Genomic DNA, 8,911 nt, shown 5'->3' with positions numbered 1-8,911 from the left:
GGGTTTGTGGACTGTGCAGGAACCTGCCTGCTGACCTGCCCAGAGCAGAGAAGAGACTACTCCCACCTGGAAAGACTTAAGAGTTTCTAATGAGAGCCTGGAAGGGCTGAAGATGTCACTTCTAAGAATGCATGGAGTGGGATAAATTCAGTTTGCATCTGTGTTTTAGAGAGTATCTTCCTGACCTAACATGGTGTCCTCCCTCTCCCCAGCAGGGATGATTCTAGGAAAATCTACAGTGGAATCCTTGAGCAGATGAGAGGGAAAATGATGGAGTGTGCCCCTGCAGTATTGCAGCAGCCATGAGGTGGTGTGACAGATGGGGGATCCTGCCTGTTGACTGATAGATTAAGAATAAGTCTTGTCATCACAAGCAATGACTAACAAACAGTCAATATGTAGACATCAGGTTGTGTTTTATTACACAAGTCATCAGGATCTTATTTATGTACTGATATACAGAGACACTTTTTGTTGGAACAACAGCTACATTTAACATCATTCATTAAACATGAGTACCAAGATCACTTTCTTCCAAACTGGGGCAAAGGTGGTGGCACCTTAATGTCTTGACCTTTTTCCAGCTTCTTCTCACAGTCAATCAGATAACTGACTCCATCAATGACTATCTGGACAAGCTCCACCTTAAATAACAAAAGCAACATTTATATAGATAACACTCTTAAATGAGAGGAGAAGGCTGATGGGTCCTGGCAGAAGAGTTAGTAGCCCCAGATAGAGCTGGGACATGGCATAAAAGGGAAGTGGAGCCAGGATGGAAGCACTGGCTACAAGCATAACTTGACCCAGAAGGTTACCTTCATCCATCCACCTCTGTGAGTATGCTGCCCCTTGACCCACTCTTCTCATGGAAAATTTCTACACAATTTGGTAGATAATATTTCTCAGGGTGTTGTGAACTAACATAAAAAGAATGGTGATAAAGAATGGAATTGTAAAGGATAATAAAGATTTTTATCTCTTCTGTAGAGTTCAATAACATGATTTTAAAAAAAAAGTCTCCAAGAAGACTTTTAGGGCTAAATTCTATTCCACCTAATAGGTGTTTAAGTGTACTTAGGCAGCTAAGTGTTATCCTATTCAACCCTGCTTGAGTCCCTGAAAAGCTATTAATACAAAAGATGGGTGTGTCTTCCTCCTCCTCCCTGCTTTTTTCCGGTGTGTAAGATGACAGTGATATATTAATGGATTTTCAACTGCTCAAGCAGGGTGGTACAGAATTGCTATTAGGCAGCTACTTCCACTTAGACATTCAATAAGTAGAATAGGATCTGGCCCTTACTTTTTTTACATATTCATCTTTAGTGGAATATCCTTTCAGTTCCATCCCTATCAAATTCTGTAGGACTTTCTATAACAGACTTCACTTCTGCTTAGCCTCAAAAGATACAAAGCTGAACCAAAATTGGCAATTTGCTCATTTTCCAGTTTATTTTCTCCTTCCTGTTGAATGAATGACTGTTTGTTCAGTTCCTCCTTCCTGTCCCACCCACATATTTTGCTGTTCGTAGATTCCTGGCTGAACATCTTTCTCCTCTACAATCTATGCGAAGAGCTCCTTTGTTCATCAGTGGCAAGGAGTTACTGCCTTCTCAGAGCTAACTGCCTCCTCTCAGTGTGTCACGGTTGGCCCAAATAAACCCAAAATAACCCTCTGTAGTTTTTATCAAGCCAAAATTTGGCCCACTGAGAAGAACATATTTCAAAAAGGTCTCTATATACGCCTCCACAAATTCTGCTCCCACATTTTTATGTGAGAGTACAAAAATCAGGTACAAACAAATATGCTTAAATGCAAGTGCTCTCCACACTCCTCTTCGCACCCCCAACCCCGCAAAAATTACATGCACAAAGTTAGTGACTGTAGAAAATAAGTGTTCATGCTCTCAGCCTTTTGGTATGCAAGGACTACCCCCTCCCACACACACACACACATACATGTACTGTGAAACACCTCTGAGGACAATCCTCACTTTTCCCCACTTACTATGTTTTCAGTATCTACTGAAAATGAGTAATTATTTTTGCTTCTTTCATGTCAATAATTGCTTCTTTCATGTCAATGTGAGCAAAGTGGATATTGCTTTTGGCTGAGGTTGTCTTGTAGGTGTAGGAATGAAACATCTTTCAAGTTCTGAAGGAAAGTGAAGGATGACATACCTCCCTAGTTATTAGCACAGGACATTTGGATTTACTCCATGGTTGCAAAATGGAAATCCCCTATATTCTTAATCTTTTCTATTCTTATCCTACCACAATCAGCTGCCTTGATGTAGAAAAAGCTTCCATCGACTGAGTTTTTTGCTTTTATAGTGATGGTAATAATGTCAAGCCACGTATCCACATTTCTTGGTCTGTGGACCCCATTTAAAACTCTCCAGGTTTTATACCAGGTATAACCCTATTGAATTCAATATTGTTAGTCCTGATATCCAGGTGGGTAAATGAGATCTGAATCAAAGCTAAGGCCAGACCCTATTCCACTTAATAGCACATAAATGGACTTAGATACCTATACATGTGATGCTATTCCACCCTGCTCCAGTCCTTGAAAAACACAAACATGCCTACTTTTTAACATGCCATCATAGTCTTATGCCTAAGATGCACAAAAGCAGTGAGTAGAAGGAGGACCCACTCACCTTTGGCATTATCTGTTTTTCAAGGTTTCAAGCAGGAAGGGATAGGGTCATGTTTAGGGACCAAACTTCACTTAAGCACCTACAAGATAGAACAGGATATGGCCCCTTGAAGCAGTAACAAAAGCTCAGTTTCTGTGTAGCATGAGACATATGTGTCTGTAGAAGCTCTTTTAATAAGTATAAAGAATAAAAAGGAAGGGACAAGGTAAACCTGGCAGGTGAGAATTTTATGACAACTAGTGGTATGATGGCGTTCCAACTCCCCCGGTATTATTAACTTTAATGCAGCTAGTAGGCGATGTTACTGATTTGTCTTAATCTTCATTAAATGGTTCATTAACAATCTTTAATGACTTGTTTGTTAAAACTGAATGCCCAAGCTAAATCCCATTGCCTCTTTACTGAGACAGTGACTGATTTTTCAAGGGATTTGATTTTACCATAAAGCATTTCAGTGGTTTAACAGTTTATTTTATTGTCTTTTACAGACCAGCTGTGCTGGGAAATCAGAGGTCTGATTCTGCAGCCTCCAGGAGGGAGGGGATTTTATATTAAGTTTGCATTGACCAGTATCTGAAACAAACAAAAACACAAACAACTTTATGTTGCCCCTTTGGGAACATAATGTAGTTCTGCAAACACATTTACCATGTAATGAAATTTATTTTATTTTGTGCTGGAAAATATATGTCCTCTAATAAAACAGTTCTATTCTCTAGTGTTTGTTTGTCTTGTCTTATTTAGATTTATAGTTCTTCAGAGCAGGAACTGTGTCTTTCCTGTGGACTTCATCCTTCAAACATTTATTCCCATTGGCTTCACTGGAGATATCTCCATGACCATGGGTTTGTAGGACTAAACCAACCATTTACAAACCCCTTTGTTAAATAACAATTTAAATATAAATGTTTTATGAACAATATTTCAACATAAAGGACACATCATGTATTTTAATTCTGGTACATTTCATGATCACATATTGATTCTTAAACAATATATCATAGCTCCTTGTTTGCCTATAACAGGTGCTCACTGTGCACATGGCTGACTCTCTCCCAATTTAACCAACAAACATTTAAGCATTTGATCCAAATTGGAATACTGTCAGCTGGTATAACTGAGATTGACCCATCTCACAGTGCCAGTGGAGGAGGGGTCTGTCCTGGGAGGGGACCGATTTGGGTTCAGATCCATGCGCAAAGCAGACAGTGGAGGGAACTGAACTTTGGTTTCCTACAGTGCTCTAACCACCAGCATGTTGCATATAAAGGAGCCCTGGAATCTCGTCCTGAATGCCTGGATTACTTCTGTTTTTAGTCAATGATTGTGCAGTATAATCTGCATTCCCAATCCAGTGAGCATGAACCAGCAACTAGTACTGACTTTTCCTAAGGAGTGCACTCAGCTAGTCTCTGGAGTTGGACTGCTTCTTTAGCGCTGCCCATCTTTCAAATGACTCTTACATTCTTAGCTGAATAGTGAGGCAGATTCAAGAGGACAGTGTTTTCAGCCAGACCACTCTATATAACCAGATGGCTGGGCACTCTTCTAGAAAGTTAGAAATGTGAATTTAATATCCTAAAAAGGGGAGGGTCTAAAACCCAGTTCTCCTACTCCCTGAATGAGTGTTCTGCCCATTATCCTACTAGTCAAAGGTGAGTACTACGAACAGAGCAATGACTGTGTCCATAAGACCCACCGTCAGAAGAGTTCTGGATCCCAAGTGGATAGAGACACCCAGACTTTGAACAGGGACAGGAATTCTGCAATACCTATGCTCAATATTTCCTTCTACCTGGCTCTAAGCTCCTCCCTGATCAGCATCTGGGCTCTCTGGGTTATCCTTTAGAGGCATATAACTTTTCCCTTTTGACTGCATAGGGAGCCTAGATACCTAAGTCTTTTTATTTCATCGCCCTCCCTGAGCAAAATGCCTAATTTTGGGGTGCTGCAAAACCAAAAGAGAGGTGCCTAAGGGACCCATCTGGATTTCGCTTATATAAGTAACTTCACTTCAGGTGAATATTTTCATTGGATCAGATTTTCAACAGATATAAACAGTCATGGCTCCCATGACTTTATTGGAGCTATGATTAACTAAAGCAGCTGAGGATCTTCCCCATCATATTTAAAACTAGGGATAAAAATTTACCTCTGATCTGCCCATACGGTCCATGTTGGAGATATCATACACATCTGCCACAGCTTCTGTATCCACACCGCCAGTGCCACGTTTCTGCAACCTCAGGTTCTCCAGGATCTTTGAAAATCTGGGATCCTAGCATAAGAGATGTGTTTGTACTAATTGCATTTTGGATATTATTTCTTGTATTCACTCCTGGTAATGCCACTATCAGTTGTGTCAATAGTTTCTTCAGAAGGACCAGTAGAAATGAATTGTTTTCTTATATCTTTAATTTACAGCCAATCTTTGTAGTCTGGAGAATAGATAACAAATACTGAAATATGAGGGATAAAAATATGCCCAGTTAATTATATAACTGTTTCTGGGACCTCACAGTTGCACATAATTAGGGACCTACTGAATTAATAGCAGAAGTGGGCTACGCTGCAGCTCATTTAGTTTTGCAGGTTCCCCCGCATGCCTCACCCCCAATTGAAATCTGGTGCTGTTTTTGCCTCCTGCCACTGACTGGCCAAGGGGGCCTGGTGGCCCCACTGCTTACTGCTGACCAGTGGGGAGGCAAAAACAGGGCCATGCTTAAAACCCTGGTTTTTGCTTCCCTGCCAATCAGGAGGGAGCAGTGGGCCCCCTCTGCCAATCAGTGGTGAGGGGGAGGGGTATGCGGGGGAACATGGAAGAATAAAGGAGCTGCCACATACCCCACTTCCACCATGAATTCAGTAGGTCCCTACATAGAATGCTATCATGTTATTGCTGTGAATTGTCATTTTTTATGTGTTCCTCCTTGAATCAGAGGAGGAGCCAATTGGTGTCACAGGCCTTTTTAATGCTTCACATACCTTGCTGAGCTTTGAAAGTTTAACATGGACTCCTGCACGTAATCCTGTTCCCAGATTGGAGGGACAAGTCAAAACATATCCTAGACGCTCGTTCCACATGAACTCCCAGCCACGTTCTTTAATTAATCTTTCGACCTGCAGATGCAAAAAACAGAGAAAACTGCTGCTGTTTAAAATTCAATGTGAACCTGAAATCTATTATGCCAATTTCTGACTTCAGTTATACTCCTGTATGTCAATAAAATTCTGTAAGTATTCATGTAAGCAGAATTAAATACATAAAACACATAATGTGCACATAAAATCACGTGTAAAATTATGAGTTCTGTGAAAACCTTCACATTAATCTATGTCCATAGTGAACGTTATAAATATTCTTCTGATTCTCCTCTCACTCACGCAGCATTGTCTACTCTTGCCATTTTATCACAACTCTTGCCTTTATCATGTTTGTCTAGGGGCCCTAATTCATTAATTTGTGCAATTCAATGAGAATCTTGACTTTCTTTTAAATTAAATTAAAGCTTCTCTGCTATGTGGAGGCTTAAAACATAAGGCTCAAACACCAAAAAAACAAATAAAAGAACCCAAAGTTTATTACTTGTTTAAAGGTCATGATTTATCAAAACAGTCCAATGATTTTTGGGGGCCTGAGACTTGAATTTTGTACACTTGAGTGTGACTAAACCTAGCTCTCATATAGCATTTTCATTAGAAGATCTCAGAGCACTTTACAAAGGAGACTTACAGTAGCCACATTATCACCTCCATGTTACAACTGAAGAAACTGAGGCACAGGGTGGGGAAATGATTTGTTACGGTCAACCAGCAGGTCAGTAGCCTAACCAAGAATAAAGAACATATGGTCTCTTGAATCTTGGTCCAGTGCTCACTGTGTTCACTCCACTGACTTGTAAATCTGATATGAAAGAAGAATTTGGCCTATGTATTAGTTCTGGCTCATAACACCCCAATAGGTCATTCAGTGTCCTGATTTTCCAGCTATATTAGCTGAGGAACAAACAGGCTAAAGAATCATAGAAAATCATATAAAAGTGGGGTTGGAAGGGACCTCAGGAGGTCATCTAGTCCAACCCCTGGCTCAAAGCAGGACCATCCCCAGTTAGATCATCTCGGCCAAAGCTTTGTCCAGCTGGGTCTTAAAAATCTCCAACGATTGTAGAGCCCACAACCTCTCTGGGTGAGTAACCTGTTCCAGTGCTTTTCTACCCTCAAGTGAAAAAGTTCTTCCTAATATCTAACCTAAACTTCCTTTGCTGCAACTTGAGACCATTGCTCCTTGTTCTGTCATCAGCCACCATCTTCTTTGGAATCCCCCTTCAGGGAGTTGAAGGCTGTTATTAAATCCCCTCTCAGTCTTCCCTTCTGCGGACTAAATAAGCTCAGTTTCTTCAGCCTCTCCACAAAAGTCATGTGCCCCAGCCCCTGAACCATTTTTGTTGCCCTCTGCTGAACTCTCTCCAATTTGTCCACATCCTTTCTGTAGTGGCGGCACCAAAACTGGACACAGTACTCCAGATGTGGCCTCATCAATGCAGAATAGAAAGGAGTAATCACTTCCCTCTATCTGCTGGCAACACTCCTACCAGTATGCCATTAGCTGAAAGGTTTTGCTGAAGTTAACTAAGGAGCCTTTAACATCACCAGCATTACTAGCAGGAACCTGGTCTTTACTTTCTAGTTTTAATTTTCTTCCCTGGGTTGTAAAAGGTCCATGCCTGTGTCACACACTGCAGGAGTTGGTATCTGCTGATGCTACCAGTGACAGTCCCAGAGTCAGCGTTGAACAGATTGAACAGATTGTTGAACAGTGTTGAACGGACCTTGGAACAGATTATAGGAACCATGATTCCTTCTCCCTCTCCTCTATATGATGCATTATATTTCCTTCCCTGCAATGTTGTGCAGTATTTTGGATGCATCTAATAAGAATACTGGCCTGATGCTATTTAGAGGGGAAGAGAGGCAACAAAAGTATCTCAAAAGACACTTCTGTGTTCCCCCAATCCCAAAGCTCTGAGGCTGAGTCAGTTCCCCATACAAGCTAAAACAGCCTTCCACCCAGTTTCCTGTGGCTCTAGAGGCGCCCAGGCTATCCCTTCTTTTTCTGATCATGTCTCAACCTGGGCTAATAGCCTGTGACGAGGACAGAAACAGAGTTGCTATATCTGCTTGGCACAGAGTAAGGATTCACTATGCCAGAGGAATCTCTAGGAAGCAGTGGTGGAGGTTTGGCAGTGCTAGAAGGGGACAAAGCATTTGTAGCAGACCTGACACATGCAACATTTAAGACACAGGCAGCACACATAGGTTTTATCCATCCCCCAGCAGGGGAATCCCAGCGTGTTCTGGGAAACTGTACAACTACATGTGTGCCCAGCTGGGGCAGCATGTAGAGTTTTTAACCTAATTTCTGTACATAAGAATCCCAAGACTAGGCTGTTGCAGCCTGATCCCAGGGTTCCTGTGCACCGGGAGATGTGCTACCCATCTTGGGCCAGGGACTGGACTAGGATCAGTTCCAGATTCTGGTCCAGTCCCATGCCCTGACAATCAGCTGGCTGTGGACATCCTGGTTTCAACTTGTTGGTATAGGGGGAGTCCGGGATTATGATCCCAGGTGCACCACGCACTGGCAAGTAAGGAATGATTTGAGATCTAATCTCCAGTAACAAAATCATGTGTCCTGCCATGCACATGTGGTGGATCCCATCACACCTTAAAATGAACATCTGTCAGGGACTGAACTTCTAGGAAGCCTCAAGTTAGATGAACTAATCTTGGCCCTGCACAGGGCATGACACCATCTGAGATCTCCTAGAATGGAGTAGTGGTCTGGCATGTCCTCTGCCTCTGGCCATGTCCATGTTATGGCCACCTAGGAGATGGGTTGGAGTCCTTTATGTCCCAGTTTATGGCCCTATTTCTCATCTAAAAGGGTTGCTGCATGGGGTGCCATTAGGAGTGATACTTTTCATAAAGAGAGGTGAGCTGAGTGTTAGTCAAAGCAAGCATCTTAGTTCCTAAGAAACAGGAATAATAAAAGCACATCTTAACCTTATAGAGTTATTACCTCTTTTAAACCACGGCAAAATCTCTCAAACACCCTTTTCATATTACCACCCTTTTCCATGGAGATCACCCGGGTATGGTCCTCTTCATTAATCCAGATAAGAAATGTCTTGTCATGGTTATGCCTGGGTAAGAGAGAAAGAATGGTATCTTTAAGAGTGGAATAAAGC

General features: G+C 41.8%; 1 protein-coding gene across 3 annotated transcripts in view; it reads right to left on the bottom strand.

Moving 5' to 3' along the window:
- Positions 1 to 399: 399 nt before the first annotated feature.
- Positions 400 to 8,911, bottom strand: part of CKMT2 (creatine kinase, mitochondrial 2) — a 38,129-nt gene continuing 29,617 nt past the window's right edge. For 2 of the 3 annotated variants that reach the window (XM_090038179.1, XM_090038181.1), the window contains 4 exons: positions 8,743 to 8,866; positions 5,649 to 5,783; positions 4,816 to 4,941; positions 400 to 644 (listed from right to left, as the gene is read on the bottom strand). In XM_090038179.1, the coding sequence (XP_089894305.1) occupies positions 525 to 644; positions 4,816 to 4,941; positions 5,649 to 5,783; positions 8,743 to 8,866 (505 nt within the window). In that variant the 3' untranslated portion in view covers positions 400 to 524. Of the gene's footprint in view, positions 645 to 2,678; positions 2,743 to 4,815; positions 4,942 to 5,648; positions 5,784 to 8,742; positions 8,867 to 8,911 lie in introns of those variants that run through there. The other variant, XM_090038182.1, reaches the window with a different exon arrangement.

The sequence above is a fragment of the Crocodylus siamensis genome, chromosome 3 (assembly GCF_052110815.1).
Source record: "Crocodylus siamensis isolate JL-2025a chromosome 3, ASM5211081v1, whole genome shotgun sequence".
NCBI classification, from domain to species: domain Eukaryota; kingdom Metazoa; phylum Chordata; order Crocodylia; family Crocodylidae; genus Crocodylus; species Crocodylus siamensis.
Note: the sequence above shows the minus strand (reverse complement) of the source record. Positions and strands in the feature narration are given on the sequence as shown.